Source organism: Mytilus galloprovincialis, chromosome 3, assembly GCF_965363235.1.
Source record: "Mytilus galloprovincialis chromosome 3, xbMytGall1.hap1.1, whole genome shotgun sequence".
Classification (NCBI taxonomy): Eukaryota; Metazoa; Mollusca; class Bivalvia; order Mytilida; family Mytilidae; genus Mytilus; species Mytilus galloprovincialis.
In genome coordinates, this window is record NC_134840.1 from 30,434,229 (window position 1) to 30,456,561 (window position 22,333).

At 32.4% G+C, this 22,333-nt stretch overlaps 1 protein-coding gene across 10 annotated transcripts in view; it reads right to left on the reverse strand.

The window, feature by feature from the left end:
• LOC143067675 (DISP complex protein LRCH3-like) overlaps nt 1-18,841 on the reverse strand; it is a 45,938-nt gene extending 27,097 nt beyond the window's left edge. For all 10 annotated transcript variants that reach the window (XM_076241116.1, XM_076241124.1, XM_076241123.1 and 7 more), the window contains exons 1-2: nt 18,647-18,841; nt 10,073-10,217 (exon numbers count right to left, since the gene is read on the reverse strand). In XM_076241116.1, the coding sequence (XP_076097231.1) occupies nt 10,073-10,217; nt 18,647-18,815 (314 nt within the window). In that variant the 5' untranslated portion in view covers nt 18,816-18,841. The remainder of the gene's footprint in view (nt 1-10,072; nt 10,218-18,646) is intronic.
• Between the last annotated feature and the right edge of the window lie 3,492 nt (nt 18,842-22,333).

Here is a 22,333-nt window from a genome sequence, read left to right on the forward strand (position 1 = left end):
TACCTTGACAACACATGTCTCAAACAGGTGGCCTAATACATTGGATGTCTCAATCCACACAATGTACCGTAATACTATTCAACACATAATGATACCAACAAGAACTCTATCTGTTTAAAGTGAAATACTTAGTTTAGTATTTATTTTATTGGGTCTGAATGGTTTACATATAGTGCTGGGGACCATCTGTCAACACACTTATATTTAACTTCTTTATATATAGTATAGATACCAAAGATATCAGTATTAAGATCATTTGTTCAGATAGTCAGGGAATAGATCCATAACATCCTGGTAATGATGTAGTGCCAGTCCTCCACAGAGGTAGTCACCATAATTGGAATAAGCTGCAATTCCTTTATCATTCAGAACCTAAACAGTTCAAAAGTGACCACATATCTTGCAGTCAAAAACAATCTATTAGAAAACTTGTCTTTGCCACATACCATTGATATCACAAGTTAATTTTGAAAGAAGTAGAAGACCAGCTAAGTACATAGCAGATGCACAAAATTGAATTAACAATTAACAATGTTTTATTCCGTATATGACAGTAACAAATCCTCCAAGACAGAATCTGGATTCTAAATGTAGCATGAGACTGAGGTTAAGAAATCAATGGAAACTTCATCTGTCAATTTCATTCTGATATCTCAAAGATAATAGTTTATAAGAAAATAACAAAATCATATACACATAGAACAGATTAACTTTGCTGTAGCTAATTTTTGCACCAGCATTTTAAATTACCAATAAATTTATTCCAGACAAAAATGACTCAAAAGAGATAGGAAAAAAGTTGAGCAAGATCCAGTTTTTGGCTGATTAATTAACAATTTCTTAACTTCCAACAGTTTCATTTATCCATCAAAAAATTTCATAGATACTATTTTTTTTAATTTTAACCAGGTGCTCCACAGGGCGCAGCTTTATACAGCCCCAGATGTTGAACCCTGAACAATTGGGGCAAGTATGGACAGCTGTATGGATACAGCTCTGAATTTGGATTGTGATCAATTTTTTGACATAATATGAGTTTCTGACACAAAATAAATGTCAAGATCTTACAAATCTATAACTCAGTATTGTGCAATTAAAGATTTCTTCTTCAAACTTTTAAAAAATTTGGAATTTGAGAAATTTGAGAAAAAAATTTGAAAACTACTACAAACCCCCTCTTTTTGCAATTAGTCCAAAACCTGACATTCCTTTATACATAATTTACAAGTAGTGTAAGGGAGGTATATCTGAACGTACCTAACTTTGTATGTTAAATGTTTTTGAATTACCTCCCTTACACTGTGTTAAATTGTCTTAATTGTCCATTGACCAGAAAAACCTAGTTTTCCCCCCTTTTTTGTCCCTAACTCCAAAACATTTTGAGCCATAACCCCCTGGAGTCAGTACTAACCATCCCTTCATGGTCTGGAAACTTGTGGAATAATTACACTAAAACACAAGTTATTGTTTGAAAACTGAAAAAACGCTCATTTTGGGCCCCCTTTTTGGCCCCTAATTACTTACCTATTGGGACTATAACCCCCAAAATCAATCCAAACCTTCCATTAGTGGTATTGAACCTTCTGGTAAAAATTGATAGAGATCCATTCACTAAAACTAAAGTCATTGTCCGGAAACTAGATAAGTCTTCGGACGACGACAACAACATGAGAGCATTATATGACGCAAATTTTTTTTTGCAGTTGTATAAAAACTAGATGTGTCAGAAGGACACAAATCCGTTTGCACCTTTTAGGAGTGGTAATTTTAAAATGAAGGTCTGTACAACTGTTTTTTAATAAAATTTTTAAAATCTGTAATTTCAGCAAAAATCTATGTATGTCAAACAAACATAATCTCTTTCTGTAACTGATCATAGTAGACTGACATACTAAAAATCTGCTCAATATGTAAAGACGTTCTGAAAAACCTGTATAACAGTTAGTTGCAGAATGGCAGAATGACAGAATGACGAAATGAGGTAATGATGGAATAAGGGAATGACAGATAAAGATAAAACTGAGAGCCGTGGTGTAGTGGTTAGTGCATCGGACTACTAACACAAAGGTTCCTGGTTCGATTCCTGTTCAGGATGAAAATTTCAGGGACTTGAGGAAACAAGGGAACAAGGCAGCACTCGCACCCGCAAAGTGGAAAGGAATTCATATAAGTTGAAAAAAACTTGTTTCCCAATCCGCTATAAATGAATATGTTTAAACTAAAGATTAAACTAATATGGCTACTATTTTGTTGCCAGGCTATAAAAAATATCCTGAATGATCATTTCCTCTTAGTAGGTTGATATTTAAATTTACTTTGAAGAGCAATACCATTTCTTATAATGTCTCTCCAATAAATATTGATAAAATACACTATATCAGGAACAATATTTATATGTGACATGTAGGCGTATATAAACATTAGGTTTAATTAACACCTTTCGACTGACATGAAAACATCCTTCACACTTAGAATGTAACACAGAAAAACAATCATCTATAAATTATCAACCTTTCCATTAGCACTTTATCAACCATCACCTTCACTGATTAACCTTGTGTATAAACAACACCTTTAGGTCAAAATAGATACAATGTATTATGTAAAACACTTAATAAGAATTGTATATAACCATCAGGTACATGTAATACTTGTCTTTATATATCATTATATTTAATTATTCTAGGATGATTTTAACCATGTGTACAACATGTACAATTAATCCTTGTCTTTATATATCATTATACTTAATTATTACATTTCATTGTATACATTATTGTTTATGGACAATCTGAAGCACACCATTCAGGGCAGGATTTTCTTGCTGGGTTTAGGAACTCAGTAACCTGTATCAATTTTGTTCACATATTTGTCACTTAACCTTTGGTGGATTGTTACTTCTTTAGCAATCATACCACAACCCTTATTCTTATATTAATGACAAACAGATAACCAGTCATGTTACACTATCCCTCAGATCAGAGATCAACAATGACTGCAATCATAATCTCTTTAGACATGTAGTTCTCTTGACCTTTTGAATCTGACTATAAAATTGGATGTATAGTTGAAGCATTCAATATGGCAAAGTTGTGGACAAATTGTGATACAAGACTGGATGTTTATATTTCTTTCCAGAGTGTAATATAAAACAGTTGGCAGCATAAATTAAGACTTACACATTCATTGCATGAAAGAATAAATAAAGACTGGATACAAAGTTTATGTTTTGTTATACTAATAAATTATAAATGTTAGCTTGACCTTTAAATGATTTATAATACCCCCATCCCTATCCCCAGTATATACATTGTACTTTGTCCAACCAAGCTGGATGTAAGATCGTACCTCTTTCAAAATTGTTAAAAAAGATCATCAAGAATTCAAACTATTTCCATATTTATGAACTGTACATATGTCAACAAATATTTTTTAGGATTGATTATGTTGTTTACTTAGAGAATTCAATGGAATCATGAACAAATATTATGGCTATTTGAGTTGCGGAATAAATTTACTAACTGCAGGATGTTCTAGATCTGAGACAGAGATCAGTTTGTCTACTTTATTCAATCAAGTCCAAAGATCCTTTCCTGTTTTATGTTGTCCCTATTTCTCATCCCATAAAACATATATATGCATGCATAAAACATTTTCTCAATGTCAACTTAATTTGTTGCTACTTTTTAATAATTTCAAAAGAAATATATCATATTAAATTCAGCCCTTCACTTGTGACGTGTTATTTATATCTTATTTTCTAGACTAAAATGTCTTTATAAAATGTAATGATACCACGAAATATCTGTATAGTAAATAAAACACCTGTGTTTAACCAACAAAGGATGTCCTGTTTTACTTCCTATGATTGTTTTAAAAACATACTTGGCATATTTCATGTAGGTAATCACTCTTTGATCAAATATTTGTGTAGAGAAGGTAGGGAACTATCCTTGTTGAAATAGTTGCACTTTTTATTTTATTACCCCCTAGTGGAAAAAGTAATGGTTTTCTAATCTGTTGAAATTATATTTTTCACACAAGTGTTTAGTAAAGATATTCAAATTTGGAAATTAAAAATGTATATACGTATTTAAAAGCTTTCAAAATATAATTCAAATTTAATACATTGTAGAGGGAATGTTATCATTTATAAATGGCAACTGTCACCATGTACATGACCATTCAATGTACTAGATTGATACACCGATCCATCTTTTTCAGAAGGTAAAACTCTACAGGAAGACCTATCATTCTGCCAAGTAGACTCATGTTGGAGGCTGGACTCAAAGAAAACATTTTTTTTCATATTCCTATAGACCCATACTTTTCAAACAAAACCCCTTAAACTCCACTAACTTGCTTCAGTGTTATGGGACAACAGTCTCAATCTACCCTAATTACTCGCCATTGTAAAAAAATTATTTTGTGGAATAGGTATCATTCCTCTATACGATATGAATTACAATCTAATATTGAGGAATGGCAGTTCTTCCTTCAAGTTTCAGAACTTTTAACTTTTCGCCACAGGGATGAACAGCCAAATGACAGAGAGAGAAGTAGAGTTTATTGCATGAGATATTCCACCTTAATTTTTTCCAAATCTTTCATTACTACAGCGAAGTTGACCTCCTTAGAAGATGTCTTTATGAAATTAAAAATTAATCAAAGCCTCCAAAATCAAAATTCACACAAATACTGTTTTGATAAGACCTGGCTCCATATACATGTATCTAGTAATATAAAAATCAATATTTTGCAAAATTATTAATTTTAGTATGTATGACCTTAACCTATTTATGTATTATTGTCTGAAAATATTTCACAGAAAATGAGTCAGAAGCAATATACTCCCCAACTTCATTCTACTTGTTTGGTATAATAAGCTACATGAGTTTTTACTAAATATATGGGAAAAAAAACACTTTATCAACTGCAACTTCCCAAATGTAATACATTTTGTACTCTTTTGCTGAAATGCTATTAACTTAATTCATAACATTGCAATATTAGTTTTTGTTATATGCCAAATACATTTGACTAATTAAGTTCGATTCAGCTGTTATTTTTAGCTGACTCATCATTTTCAATTGTCTGGTTATGGGAACTTGATGACTGTTCATGATCACTTGTTTTTTTTATCTTAACTACAGAATGTACATATGAAGTAAAAATGCTAATGAGACATTCAAACCTCATCTTCTTCTTTATCTAATAAAGCATTGTACAAGTCAAAATATATTTCAATAAATTTTAAGACTTTGGAGTAGATATATTTAACTATGCAATGATATTGCTTTGCATTAATCTATAAGATTTTAAGTCTAGATAAACAAGCAATGGTTATATTATTACCATAGCTTTCAGCAAAAAATGACATAACAATGTATGATCTGACTTCATGTGGTTTACCCTTGTATTCCCCCTATAATTTAACAGATTCTGAACAAAAGTTCAACCCATCATTTCTGTTCTGTAGATGTAGTTTTTACTATTGATTTATACAAAAATTAGCTGTCTGACTCATATCATCATTCAGATCATTTCTTGAGATGCACATATTGAATTATCTTGATTTCTGATAGTTTACACTCTTAGTTGTATAAAAAATATTTGAGAGACAATGGTCTCTTGAGATTGTATGAATACACAAGTGCTGAAGGATTTTTCAGAGGGAAATGGGATAACTATCATTGCATACTATTATAATTAGGCTGACACCAACAGGGCTAGGAATCCTATCCTATAGGAATTAGAGGACCTTATTTTTACACAAAATTGACTAAATATTTGTTTCCCCTATTCTAAGGACCTAAAGGTGCAGGCACCCTTCTAACTCCATTACTGATCAGAATGACTGCTGAAATAATGATAGAACAATTATCAGTATAACAAATTAAGATCAGTTTTTGGTAGACCTCAATTGGTACCAAACAAATCACGGGCAGATCCAGACATTTTTAAAAGGGGGTTCCCAACCCAGGATAAAGGAGTGGTTCCAACTATATGTCACCATTGAAATGCATTGATTGTCCAAAAAAAAAAAAGGGGGGGGGGGTCCTACCCCTCTCCACTTTTGCAAATGTAGCATGATGAATAATTGATTGATTGATTGATTGTTGGTTGCTTAACATCCAGTGGCAAATATTTCATGCATATTCAGGAAGAGAACAAGTTCACAATAAATACAATAGGTAGGTCTTTTCACAATAGAGGCCATCTGGGATGATGGTCGGGGAAATTTGGAATGCCACTGGAAAATAAGGGTATATTGGATAGGGACAGAAATTTTGCCTTGCAACAGGCCACCTACGGACCCCTGAAAGAGTTGTTGCCAGGGTTTTTAATGTGCAAAGAGCGTGACACTCTCTCTACACGAGACATCGGATTTAACGTCCCCATTCTGACTGGACGTGTCTGCGAACTTGATACATCCCGCACAGCCAAACGGACGCTCCACTTCAGCAAGCGTTTTACTGCCGGTCGGGAGAAGACCAAGTGAGTTGAAGTGACCATATCTCTTTTCCCCAGACACCCTTGGGGCTGATGAATAATTAAGAGGCTACTTGTTTGGTACAGGTACAGTTTTATTTCTTATTGTGAGCACTCAAATCCTCCTGATTTGTTAGCACAAAGCACCATATAAGTAAAGAAAAGGTCCAGATATAACAATAAACACAATTAAAATGATATCAACAATGCAATAGAACAGACCACCCATTTACAAGGATAGTGTTGATCATGGACTAGAAGATACTTATGTAATGATAACACTTCTTTATAAATGTAGATTATGCAGAAGTGTAAAGATAATAAATTGTAACTGTCAAGGTAAACAAAATGAAGACCCTTAACTGAATTTATAATATATACCAAACCATCTTCAACATAATATTTAAAAAAATATCTATACTGAGTACAAAAAAGTTAAGTTAAAAATATCATTGATTTAATCAAGACCACACTTCTGAACATATTTTAAAATACAATGATTATTGTTGTAAATGCAACTAACACACAATATAAATATAAGATATATTTTGCTAATCAAATCCCCTGGTTTCATTGGCAATTAATAACACAGGGAGGAACCTTAGTGTCATTGTTGAGTGTATAATTGTAAGTTTTTAAATCAAAATATGTGTTGCTGAACTTTGTTTACTCAGTATATACTGATATGTTGAATTATTGTTCTCCAAGAATAATGATACTTTTCATCAAGAATTGTATATTTTGTATATTTTAAGTCATATTTCCTTATAGATTTTACAGGAGTGGTGTTCCCATTCATTTCTGAACCAGTAAATAAATATTCAAAAATAAACAAGTAGATTTAACCAATAAGTGGTAAAGTTCCCTTCCTTTTATGTAACTTAGCATAAATATATCAAGTGCAGTCAGAAACTGCCAACCCTGTTGTCTTCTTATTTGACGTAATGTCTCTTATTTTTTTCCTTGATAGCTTATTAAGAATACTTCAACTTCTCTAAACGACACTTCCTCTCTTATTTTGTTACATTTAATTGGGTATAATTGAAATTACATGTACATTGTACGTTACAGTATTAGCAACCACCCCCAACATTTACACATAGAAGTAACACAGTTCAACAAGGAATAAGTATGTCAACTGTTATATGCAGTTAGCACAGTCCATGTTTTGGTATGATACATGTAACACCCGAAAATAATTCTTATTAAAAATCAAAATAGCAGGTGCCGATGTTCATGCTTATAGAGGAATCTGAGCAGAATATATTTGATTCTGTTTTATACTATAAAGCAACATTGTAAATATTTTGGTTTGCCCATCCCTACCTAAAGGTAGGGACAGAGGGTAGGCACTTTTTTTTCAGTAATGAGAAATGTAGTGTTTTTTAGTCTTCATGCCTATCTGATTAAAAAATAACTTTTACACACAAGGACAATAATAGATTTTGAGTAGGCAGCATTTTTTGGGTAGGTAGAGTTAGGGCAAACAAACAAGTTCTTTTTTATGGTCTGAAGGAGTAACTTATTGCAGATATACATATAAATGAATCTTATTAGAAATGCAACTTCTTTCCATTCATCATTAGTCTAGCAAATACGATTTCTGGAGAAAATTGAAAAGTTTTGGTTTCAAACTGGGGTAATATTCCAGTGTGCAGGATTGGCATGTCTACCTTGGTTAGGTGGCAATGACAAAATTCTTTATTAAAACTATAAATGTAGTTTTCAAACTAGAAATATCTTAAATGTTTAGAATTGTAGAGCCTCAGTTAAATATTTATGAACTGTTTAAATTCTCAGACAAAACAGTCTGCAATATCTGCCATAAATAGAACACATTAACCATCACAGTAATAATATCATCACAATAATTTGATTGTTCTTGTCATCAAAAGTCCACTAATTATAAAACAATGGATAATCTATAGAATCAACACTGAATATAATAACTTTCTATGTACTGTGGATGTAATTATCTTAATTAAAATTCTTTCTAAATTGCAGATGTGCTGATCGGCACGGGACGTTTGCGCTTTTTCATAGGACATTTGCGCTTTTTTTTGTGGACACTTGCGCTTCAAAACATAGGACATTTGCGCTTTTTAAAAATGGACATTTGCGCTTTTTACATAGGACATTTGCGCTTTTTTTTATATATATATCTATAACTTCCCAGCCTCCTCTTTTATCCGGGCTTGGGACCGGTAGGTTTGACCTGGCAGAGTTAAAGTCATTCTTTATGGTTAAAAGTTTAAAATTCATAGCACCTTCATATGTCATAGCACATTGTTGATATATGTTTAAAGTGTATGTACAGAAATAAAATCAAGTACTGTCATCACAATTACAGGTCAGTTTTAGCTTGATATTTGAAGCCCAATGAGTGAACAAATTTTGCTCTTGTTAACTGTCCTGATTGGTACTTAGCCCACATTTCAAATAAATGATCGAGTTTCTCCTTTTCAACGGTACATCTCCTTGAAAGGTCTCCAATTTTTAGGGTTTGGTCGAAACGATATAAAAATCCATCAAGACATATTCATTTTTTTTCTTTACTAGTAACTATAACTTTAAAATCCATGTTCACTGTGTAAATGTGAACTAACTAATGACAAATATAAGTTAAATTTATTTACGTAATGATTTACTTCTCATTAAGATTACAGGTAGTCGACTATAGGTAAAAAGCGCAAATGTCTGGTGAATTTATTACAGGTGAATCAAAATTAAAAGCGCAAATGTCCATAGTATTTGAAGCGCAAATGTCCTATCGTTTTACAGGTAAAAAAGCGCAAACGTCCTGTGCCCGTGCTGATACAGTACATAAACTGCGTTCACGACTCTGTGTATTGATAGAGATATTACTTTATTATTTTATTTATCATCAATATCCTGACTGAAGCAGAAAAAAATACAATAACACTACAACAGTATTAAAGAATCACTAACAGGTCCTTATTCCAAATGATTTCTATTCCTATGTTGATGACTGTTTATGACCATATCAACATAGATGCATTGCTGGATATAATTCAATGAATCAAATGAGACGTAGAAAATGGTTAATGGTAGGCTTGAATATCTATGTTTGCATATGCAATATTGACTACTGGTCAACATGTCTGGCAGACTAACCTGTTATTTGCCAGTCAAAGAAAACCAAGAACAAGACATTTTTCAACTAAGAAAAAAAAATTCAAGACATCCTCTCAAAGAAAAGAAATCAACATAGCAGTAGACTAGTAGTGCACTAGAATATGAACTGTTCCTCTTTTGTCTTTTATTTTTGCAAGCATCATTTTCATTTAAAAAGTGTAAACCACAATGATAAATGTACATCGCATTTTAATAGTTCAAAAATTCTAAGTATGTCTATGTGCATCTTTTTTTCAATGTACAGAGCGTTAGGAACGGAATTTACCATACAACTGCCCTACATCTCAGGTCAAAATGGAACTAATCAATTGATATTTTATTTCCAAAACAAGTTTCCCCAGGCCAATTATAATTGGTCCTAGTAATGAGAAAAACATACATATGATAATGTATATATTCTCAATTTCTTAACAATTATTCTTACCTTAAATTAATGAATGTTAGATTTTGTAATCGCCCTATGGATTCTGGTATAGCTTTGATAACATTATGGTAACAATTTAATTCCTCTAACATGGCATGATCACAGACTTCTTTCGGCACCTCTGAAAATCTATTCTTTGACAAATCTACAAACAAAGAAAAATATTGTGAAAATTTGTTATGGCTATTAAAGTGTTTTTTTCGCAGCAATGTTAGGTAAACATGAAAGCATATCCAAAACAGATCAAGGATAATTCTAGAGTGGACAGGATGTCCTGCTAACACCACCAGTATATAAATGGAGCAAACTCAGTTAGCCTCTGTTGAACGACTTGGTGCCTCAAAAAAACACTGAGTCTAGTTTATGAAGTTATCACTGTAAATTCACTTTAAAAACAAGACCAAAACCTGACCTGGACCTGTGTTGCTAGATACTGAACATTCAAATACATGTATTAAATCATTCACTTCAAAAGGAGCCAAGAAAAGTTGATAAAATTTGCCTTGTATAATGAGTGTTGTAAAATTTTAAACTATCGACAAAACAGGAAGTGGCTACTCCGCAGATATCAAAATAGCTGATCACACACTACAACTCAACATTATCAAGCTGTGGACCAAGAATTAAATGATATCTACATCAATTACTAGACCTGCTTCCCCCTTTAGCAACACAGGTAAAATGTGTAACATTCAAATTTAGCCTCTAGAGCTGTGTCAAAGACATAATGTCATGAATGGGTGAATACATGTATATACATCTTTAGGGATTTTAAATGATGCAGCCATCAGTGATCAAATGCTTAATATATAAATATCAATGAAATACAAAAATTTAGTATGGATGGCAGTTAGAGGATGAAAATTGATAAGAATGGTAATTTAGAAGCAATATTAAGCCTTAAACATCTGATATAAATATACATATATATATATAAACATAAAGATTTACATCTGTCTACTGATATTTTACATTAATTGTCATCAAAAGGCTTTAATTTCCACACTTATCCTTCAAGCATAGCAAGATTACATCATGACTTTTCTGTCTGTTTTATTGTAATCATTTCTCTGGAATGTTAATTTGTTTGATGCTTCAATAAATCGATAAAATATGTTGATAATTATAAAGGTTTCGTATAAGATTTTGTTAATTATTCAATAAAATTCCAAATGTTTACACGAACAGTTCATACTATAGAAATCGATAAATACCTAATGTGTTTTTATAATATTATTTTTAATTAATCACAAAACTGTATAAAGGAAAAATGGTGTTGATAATGTTTTTGCACTGAAATCATTCTTGTCTTCACCTGAAGGACACATAATTACTTGTCTTGTGGTATTGGTTTAGGCTAAACAGGATAGTAAACATGTATATCTACTTTGTTACATTGCTACATTGTAAATTTTGAAGTTTTTTCCATCAAGAATTTCACAATTTTTTTCATTTTCTATAATTTACCTTTACTTATAAATATTACTGTCTCTTTAAAGCTGAATTGTTTATTTATGTTTAATTGCATCAGTTTTCAGTTAAGTTGTGCTGATTTCTTTTTTTCAACCCTGATCTAGTTTCATTATACATATATGTGATATATATTGGTCGTGACATTGCATTGTGTTTTATGTCCTTATTCATTTACACCACAGTTCATGTAATTGGATATTCTACATTTATCATGCTTTACCTTAAAATAAGGTCACACTGACAATTCATAAACAACTGACACCCTAAAATTGGAGTTGAGTGGATATACAATTTGCATTGTTATTCAAGCAAAACTTTCTTACACTAAAAGACATTTGTAGATATGTTCTTTAATTTGTAATTTGTTGGCATAACAAGTTAAACTATCAATTTCATCGACTTATTCCCCTATAAACATTCATACCTAGACTTCATTAAATATAATTTGATATCCTGCATTTATGATCATTTATCATGGTTCACCCAAGAATAAGTTCACATTTCTGAACGACTCCTACTGAAATTATTGAAATCTATTCTTTTGCATAAACCATAAAATATGGATGAAAAATACAGGTACACATCAGGGTGACGCCCATATGAGTATATCTAATACTATAAACATACCTTCCTTTTATGTCTAAAGTAAGCTTTGTTCTTAACTTAATAAATAAATGTATGTGTCTGGCAGTTTTATCTTTTTAAATGCAGAAGAGAAATGTTGGCAATGTATAATTTTACAAAGTACATACACTACAGTATATATGTTGGTAGGAGGTTTTTTTATCACATTAAAAATTTAGAAATATTTATTTTTAATGAATGTGCTTAGATTATTGAAATCTGCCTTGTCAACAGATGTAATGTCCCTTTGCTCTCTTGACAGTATCTATTATTTTTTATTACAATATTTGTATACATTATTATTGATTCAAATTGGCATAGATCCTAAAGATGTAATAAAGTTTTTCCAAACATTCAAATCTATGTGCCAAGTATTTAAGGTGGTGCAACTTTACACTAATATCAATGAATTTTAGGATAAGAAACTTTATTAGTATGATTTGCAGCAAAATAATTCAGGTTTAATTTCTGAATGTATTTTGACAATGTGATAATCATATGACAGAATTCATTTTTTATGCTTTTTCTTCGTTTATACTTATCATTGGAAATTATGCATTGTTTCTCAAAAATTAAAGAAATAATTACTCATTATAAAGGTTATCCACAGTATTTACAAATGTAGGTCATAAAAGTAACAATACAGATTTTTAAAATACAACTCAAAACACTATGATGTACTTCATGTCAACAGTTCAGTAGTTCCATCAATAGCTGATTGTGGTCTTTTAGAATCATTTCCCAGAGTTCTATATTTGACTAAGGCACCATCAATTTTTCCTGGGGTTCCTGTTCTTCCCCCCTTAATTTCAAGGTAAGATGAACCCTGTCAGACAGACATGAACAGTTTATAATCATATCATACACCACATATACATGTAGGTAGCTTAATCTTATATAGTATCTGAACCAAGTGCTCCACAGGGCGCAGCTTTATACGACCCCAGTGCCAGTGGTTGAACCCTGAACAGTTGGGGCAAATTTGGTCACAATAATCAAACTTGATTCTGTCTGAATTTGGATTGTGATCAAATTTTGGACATAATATTAATGTGGTCAAAGATCTAACAAATCTAACAAATCTATTGCACAAGACTGTGCAATTGAAGATTTCTTCTTGAAACCTTTCAAAATTTGAAATTTGAAAATTTTTGAAAAAAAGGAACGAAAGTTGAGTCAAGATCAGAAGTACATTGCCAGCCAACATGAACAACATGAAATAATTTCATACACACCTAACAATTACTCCACCAAATACACATAACCTAATACTTATAGTATCTGGTGAACAGAAGAAACCATGAAAAATTTACATTGACCAATCAACCATGAAAATGAGGTCAAGGTCACATAAAACTGACCAGACAGACAGATTCATCTTATAGTCATTCAATACAACAAATATAGACTGTAGTGGCCGAATAACTAATGGTAGACCAAACAACAAAATCTGAACATTGTCTAATGCACTATGAAAAAAGGTCATGATCAGATGACCCTGCCAGACAGACATGTACACTTTACAATCATTCCTTTCACTAAATTTAGTTGACCTAGAGACTTAATAGTTTAAACATTCTTGACCAATAAAACTGAACCCTTTGATCACTGATCCATGAAATGAGGCCAAGGTCAGGTGAACCTGTCTGACTGACATTTACAATGTAGACCTAGCATGGATCGCATACATATACTATATAAAGTTTTTGGTTAAGTTCATGTTTTACATCATAATTATAGTTGCATCTTGCTTTAGCACCAACCCTATTTACTTTCAACATTGTTTGAGTTTTCATTTAATTTTGTACTCATAATACTTGTGTTGCATACATTTGTACCAATTTGCTTAATTTTATGGGGACTACAACCCATTTTTCAAAAATTTGGATGAAATTTACTAATCAATTTTAGTTAGCCTAATCATACAGAAAATTTGTAATGCGTTGCACATTTAAATTCCTGGTTTCCCTGTACCCATAACATCCATGAAAATAAGTATCCAACCAAAAATAATGAATCCCCGGCCAGTTATAATATATAGAATCTTGAAAGTGCAAATGGCTCTTTCCACTCAATAATTCGAGTTTTAGACTTTAATTCTGGATCAATGAGGCTGATTGTATCGGGATGTGTAATGAATGTGAACTTTGCATGACCAAGAGCATAGAATGAGAGCCAAATATAGTTAGGGTATCACAGGTTTATACCAATCGAAGCGCCATTGGCTCATAACTGTACAAATTGTTTTAGGCTATTCAAGGATTTGTAAACAAACAAACAGCTGATGTTTAGGTAATCAGTGGTATTGTTCATCCAATCTTTGTAAAATTACAACTCGAGCTATTGCCTGGTTCCCTTTCAAATTGTCTACATTTTAAATTGGTAGGGTACAAATACATCTGGTCCAGTCTGCACCAATAGCCACTAGTCCGATGCCTGAGACTACATACCATATAAATATCCTATCACTCATAATAAATGATAAATTCAAATGAAAAGGTTGCTGAACCATGAAAAATGAGGTCAAGGACAATGGACTTAAGACAGACGGAACTATGAAAGATTGTACATGAAACTGTCAATCTTGACCAATAATCAACCATCCGAATGGCACATGAAAAAGAGTAATTTTATAAGATAAAACAAAAAATACAAATTCAAAATAAAGAATGAAAGAAAAAAAAAATGAAGTAAAAGAAAAGAACAAAAATAGTTTACAAAACTAGCCAGGATTTGAAAAGGGCAGGATGCTAGTCAGGATGCTAGTGAGAGAACATCATCAAATCCATGACAAATTGCCCCACACCTAATCACCCCACTTTTGTTTACCCACTTGCCCCACTTATGAAAAAAGGGTAAGATCCCATTGAAAATAGGTTGGATAACTTGCTCCATTTATGAAAAGAGTAAAAATCCCTCTGAAATATAAAGGTCTGCCAAATTGCCCCACTTGTGAAAAATAGATAAATCCTGATGATTTTAGTAATGCCAACTCGTCCCACTTCATGCAAAAGATGCAACCCCATTGTATATCTATGTTCCTGTCCCACTCATAAATAAAATCAATACCTCATTACCTGTGAAAAACTTGAATAAACCTGCTTTTCCCGTTTAAATGTTTTTACACTAAAAATTGTGGGCTCTTTATAGCTTACTGTTCAGTGTGAGACAAGGCTTTTTGTTGAAGACAGTATTTTGACCTATTATGGTTTTTCTTTTACAAATTGTGACTTGAATGGAGGATTGTCTCATTGCCACATCTTCTAATCTTCAACTATTTTGGTGTTCTTTTCTTTTGTTGAAATAAAGCAGAAAGAAGTGATTATCAGTATTTCTGTGACGTGAATGCCAACCATAGCCAACTAGCCCCACTTGTGAAAAATAGAGAAATCCTTATGAATTGAGTCTTGCCAACTCGCCTTACTTATGAAAAATTGAAAAGTCCTGATGAATTGAGTCATGCCACCTCAGTCAATAAAAATAATTTAATAAATTTTTCGGCAGACCTGAAAACTATATATTCATCTAGATTTTACATTTTTTCATTAAAGGGTCACTAGTTGTCAAATTCATGTTCACCGATTTTAATCAAATTCTCATATTTGGTTTATACATTGTAACAATCATGATTGAATGTAAAACTTTTATCCAAACTATTAAAAGTCTAAAATAAACAATTAACAGGGCACGGTCATGAAAACTACGTAGCTTCATTTCGTGTGTATTTTAGTCTAGAAGAAATCTAATTAAGGTGGTACCCAACACCTGAACTAAAAAAATTTGGCTCGTTTAATTTTATTTAAATTCTAACAAAGTGTTTACTTTGACCCTTTGACAAAGGTATAAAAATTTGAACCAACCGTTTAATCAGAAAAAATACACTGGTTGTATAGCAGTTTGTCAAAAACTTATTTTGATCATTGAGAAGCTTAATATTACATTAACCACACAATGTAATCAAAAAGTTTTGCTGATTTTACAGAGTTATCTCCCTGTAGTGTTAGGTACCATCTTAACTATCGAGTTGACCTCTAAAGTCATCTGATGACCATATAAGCGATGTAAACATATATATTATAGATATAAATAAATTAGCAAACTCATGTTGCTGGATTTTTCTAGGTCTATTTAATTTCATATGATAAAATAAATGTTTATCATTGTTTTTACCTGTATAAGAATGACTTTTTTGTGAATCTAATCAGTCAATCAAATGATTTACCTTTGTTTCACTTTCAATGTTGACATTCTTTTCCTTTAAATAACTTTACACATACAATTCACATGTTATCCATCTCAAGCTAAGGGGTTTAGTTGAAGCTCACATTAAAACCGATTTAATGAGGTTGAATTATTCACTTGCAAGTGGATAATTCATAATTAATGTTTTTGTCGCTTATTTTGACAAAATTGAACTATACATGTACATACTGGGTGCTAAAAGTGAAATCTTATTTCACTATTAGCATTTCACTAATGATTGTGCAAAAATAATAATGTATAAGATTTGTTATATATCTCCTAGCTAGTGCCCCATTAAGTGGGGCAAGTTGGCAGGAGAAAAATTTACCGGATGTACATGGAACCCTTTTCACAAGTGTTCCGAATTTTTTTTAAAGTGGGACGAGTTGGTGAAAAAGCAGCAATTTTTCCTGCTTCCACATCATCTTTCCATCAGAAAGTAAAGTTAAAGGATAATTCTAACTTCTTTAGAAATTCCTGTACTGGAACAAGTCGACAAGAAGAGGGGCACAGTTAGTTCCCATCTGAATGCAGATATAAAAAAAGAAGATGTGGTATGATTGCCAATGAGAAAACTCCCCATGAGAGACCAAAATGACACAGAAATTAATAACTATAGGTCACTGTACAGCATTCAACATTGTGCAAAGCCCATACCGCATAGTCAGCTATAAAAGGCCCTGATAGTTTGTTGAAAAACAATTTCTCCAAATGTCACAAATATGTTGTCAATCAAGAAATAAAGCATCTTGATAATGTCAGTTGTTGGTTGCTTGAGCCTATATCTATGATTATATTTGATACGCTTTACTTGAGAAACCACTCTCTCAAGGCTCAACCTTAGCTGTGCTCCAAAGCCTTATTGATGGCCACTATTGAGCCTTTTATGGGAAACCTGTTTCAGTGTGGCTAGTTTTTCTTTTAACTGATAAAACAGGCTACAGCAAAAATTCACATGTATGAATATAAGTTAAATAATAATAAAATAATTTTGCAGTATCCAGGTGTAATGATAAGTCGTTATCCTAATGCTATTTTTTTCTTATTTTTTCTGTACACTTAGCTTTCATTTTTTATTACCATGCATTGTCAAGCTTGGTAACTCATAATTATTTGTCAGTAACTAAATGTACGATGCTGTCCCATACTGAACCTTCTGACCTTGTTTGTTTACATTTAAATTTCAATGGCGTCAAAATCACGTGATGTCAATTCGTTCTACCCAATCAAATTGCTCTACTGTCAATTAGGGGATTTTCCAGTCTACGGCAATTACGTTATTTCTTTGTGGGATATTGCTTCAAAATAGTTTGCAATAATTTTGGGTTTTATTCAACAGGAAAACTCTTTTTTTGCCATCCCTTTTGACATCAATGGAATTCTGTATGAATATTTATCTACAGTCATGATGGTCAGAATATCGATCTTTTTATAATGAATAAAAAGAAAATTCTATGAAAAATAAATGTAAATTATTTTTCATTAACCTACTCTATATTCCTGTACAAAATTATGGCATGGGCATCGTTTTTTCAATTAGTTTTCCTTTCATTTTGGTTGGGCTTTTTTCGCGGAAAAATCGCGAAAGACGTAAGGAGCATGTCATTTTAAAATTCCTAAAAATACGATTTGCTTGACCTGTATTGCCTGCCACAAGATTGATGACGCTGAATGGAATGTACACAAAGCAATGGAGGCCGGAATGGGGATTTTGTGAAGTTCTAGAATGTTTTTAGACATTCGGAAGTCGGGATTGAAACGGGCATTAGAAATTTGGCATTTTTTAGCAATAATTGAGAACAACAATGAAAACTTACCTTCAGAAATGTTTTTTTATTCAAAAGTGCAGAAAAAACGTATTCTACATTGTTTTTCTACGCCGGAAGTAGCGTAGTGACGTCAATGCGGAGTTTCCCCGTGTGTTAAGTTCAAACACAAATACCTAACGAACTGACAAGATGAACGATTTTAGACTACTACAGGATATGACAATTTGAAATACTGCAAAAATTATATTATGATATCAACTATCAGTATCATGGAACGTCCAGACTGTCAAGGAAATTTGGATTTAGTGTGTATAACCATAACATATTAATTCATGGACACGAGAGGGGACGAAGATGATATTTTCTTAGCAATATACAAAATACGCTGGTTGACAACTTTTTACTACAATAAACCAACATAATTTTGTAAACACTGGTTGACTGGGGAAGTCGAAGGGGCACTCACCAGCAGAGATTGTATCAACTAAATCATATCTAGACGAGATCTTTGGATATTCTCTTAATTTTCTGCCACATAAACACACTGCCCCGGTTGACTGAGCTTCTTCGAAAATCTTTTCTAGGGGTTTATGTGATGTTGGGCTCTGTGTTCCGGTGCTGAATGTTGTCGCCATTTTGTACTTTCATGTTGGATTCAGATTACTATATGCGCAAGCGCACGACTTTAACATAAATTTTACACTGGTTCCCTGTATAGAAAAAAGTAAAAGCTTTCACAAAAAGCACAACTTACTAAAAGTTATACTTTTATTATAATTTAACTAGAACACACCCGCGAAATCGCGGTCATTCAGAGCGTAGTTTAAAGTATGTAAAGTGTTATTGGAATAATTTTGTAAAATATTGAATGACTGGAGAATTTCAGCAAAAGTATCATAAGTCATAGGTCATTATTTCCAAAATTCCCAATTTTTGGTTTTCTATCAATTTCAATATGAACATACATTTAGTATGTTATGAACATTTAAGTAAGGAGCCTGTAATTCAGTGGTTGTCGTTTGTTTATGTGTTATATATTCGTTTTTCGTTCATTTTTTGTGCATAAATAAGGCCGCTAGTTTTCTGGTTTGAATTGTTTTACATTGTCAGTTCGGGGCCTTTTAAAGCTGAGTATGGGGTATGGGCTTTGCTCGTTGTTGAAGGTCGTACGGTGACCAATGAATGTAATCAATGAATTTTGTAAAAGATTTAATGACTGGAGAATTTTAGAAAAGGTATCAAAAGTTCCCATGAATATTTTTAGCGCTTATCTAGAGTTGTCTCAACATGGCAATCATACCACATCTTCTTTTTTTTTGTAATCAAAGAATTTTGTAAAAGATTTAATGTCTGGAGAATTTTAGAAAAGGTATCAAAAGTTCACATGAATATTTTTAGCGCTTATCTGTATATTATGAACATTCATTACAGTAACTATATAAATATAGTGTATTTACTTTCAATTCTAAGTTTACTAACCGATTCATGGTGGTCATTGGTATAGTATACACACGTGAGTAGCCTATACAGACTCTCTCTATTTGATAAACTCTGTGACCGCCGTAGATAGTAAATTCTAAGTTTACTAATCGATCCATGGTGGTCATTGATATGGTATACAGACTCATCTCTATTTAATAAACTCTGTGACCGCCGTAGATAGTAAACTTGAAAATGATAGCAGATAGAATTCTGAAAATACACTTTATTCTTTGTATATGTATGTTCAAAGTATACAGAAAAACGCAAACCGGAAGTCTAATCTGACTTAAAATTTCGTCCAATGACGGGACAATATCCGGATGCCTTTTTTCTCGTTTTTCTCCCAAAATAACTCAATCTGAATAATCATATGAATGGATGACAAATGCGACTATGCACTGTACCTATAGGACACAGAGGCGTGTTGATTAATTTATTGTGGAAAGAAGAGAAGCGACACCCAAAATGAGGTCTTCTCGTTTAATAGTATAGATTATACAGTATCTACTTTTTATTTGGAATATTTTTTTCTATTTGTATCATAACAAGCTTGCAATTTAAATTGTTTAGTTTCATTATCAGCTTTTCTATTAGTAAATTTCTTATAATTTTATTGTCCCAGTGTGTTGCATTACAGGGGACATAATAATACCAGACATCCTTCTGTCTAGTCTTGTTAGAAATCTCATGTTTAGGATTCAGTGAGAGACAGCAGTTCCTTGTAAACTTTCACAGAAACCTTACTTTTTAGATAATTCATCGCTTTATGTGTTATATGTACATCATGTTTTGAAACATTTTTTTTATATGTTTACGTATTCAGTCAAATCGGTTTCATTGTTTGATATCATGCCGAATTCAAATAAAGTTTTCAAGATCAATAAAATTTCAATATGAAGGCCGCATTTCTTTTTGTAAATGTTGTGTCGCGTTTGTTGTTTTTTCTAAACGCTACAAAAGTAGAAACAATTACATCGTTTAAAAAGTCTTTACTGACCCTGTTTGAACTTTCAATAAGGCATGCACATGTTGGTAAACAGACTTTCTACAAACGCATAGAAACAAATACTTCGTTTAATCAGGTTGAAGTAAGAAACAAATGTAGTGTTTGTACTAACAAACAACAAACTGCAGACACATTTTTATCGTTTGCCTAGTTTGTCAAAGTTTATGCAAACTTTACAAACATATGTTTGAAAGAAATGATCAAAACACGTGCACGCTTAGCCGTTTGCATGGTTTGTGTTAGAAAAAAATGCACTCCAAGTTATCATTAAAAATCTATAAAAAATGCATATTTTGCATTACAGAACATACCATCAAAGGATCGATTAAGCTAATTTAAGTTTTTTTTACATTGTTATTCTTATTCTATCAGCTGATTCAAAAAGTAATTGCAGAAACCCCAAGCTTCTCGAAATCAGAGCTTGCTAAGCTGAAGCAAATTATCCAAGCTGATATATCTGAACATTATTTTTATAAAATTCAAAGACACTTTTTTTCAATCAAAATCATCATTTGGTATAAAAACTGGACAATTACCACACTATTCAGAAGACACTCAATACCATGATGATGGCATCAAGGTAAGTACCAGACCCCAAATAATCAAACTGTCAAATAGCAATTACTCTGTGGAACAACATTACCAATAATGTTCAATGGTTGTCATTTGTTGGTGAGGTTCATACACGCTTCTCGGTTTTTTTAAAATATAGATTAGACTGTTGGTTTTCCTGTTTGAATAGGTTTACACAAGTTATTTTGGGGCCCTTTATAGCTTGCTGTTCGGTGTGAGCCAAGGCCTCGTGTTGAAGGACGTACTTTGGCTTATATAGCTTAATGCTGTTCAGTGAGAGCCAAGGCTCTGTGTTGAAGGACGTACTTTGGCTTATATATACTAGCGTCACTGATGAGTCGTATGTAGACAAGACGCGTCTGGCGTATAAAATTATAATCCTGGTACCTTTGATGACTATTTACACCACTGGGTCGATGCCACTGCTGGTGGACGTTTTGTCCCAGAGGGTATCACAAGCCCAGTAGTCAGCACTTCGGTGTTGACAAGATATATATGGCCATATTTATAAATTTCCTGTTACAAAACTTTGAATTTTTCGAAAAAACAAAGGATTTTCTAATTCCATGAATAGATTACCTTAGCCGTATTTGGCACAACTTTTTTGAATTTTGGGTCCTCAATGCTTTTCAACTTTGTAACTGTTTGGCTTTTAACTATTTTGATCTGAGCGTCACTGATGAGTCTCATGTATGCGTCTTGCGTATTAAATTATAATCCTGGTACCTTTGATAATTTATATAGCTTAATGCTGTTCGGTGTGAGCCAAGTTTAGGTTTGGTACCATTCAAACATTTAAACCTGCTGCAATTGATTGCACCTGTCGTAAGTCAGGATTCCAAGGTTCAGTAGTTGTCGTTTGTTGATGTGGTTCACAAGTGTTTCTTGTTTCTTGTTTTTTATATAGATTGCTGGTTTTCCCGTCTGAATGGTTTTACACTAATTATTTTTTGGGGCCCTTTATAACTTGCTGTTTGGTGTGAGCCAAAGCTTCGTGTTGAGACAGTACTTTAACATATAATGGTTTACTTTAATAAATTGTGACTTGGATAAAGAGTTGTCTCATTGGCACTCATACCTCATCTTCTTATA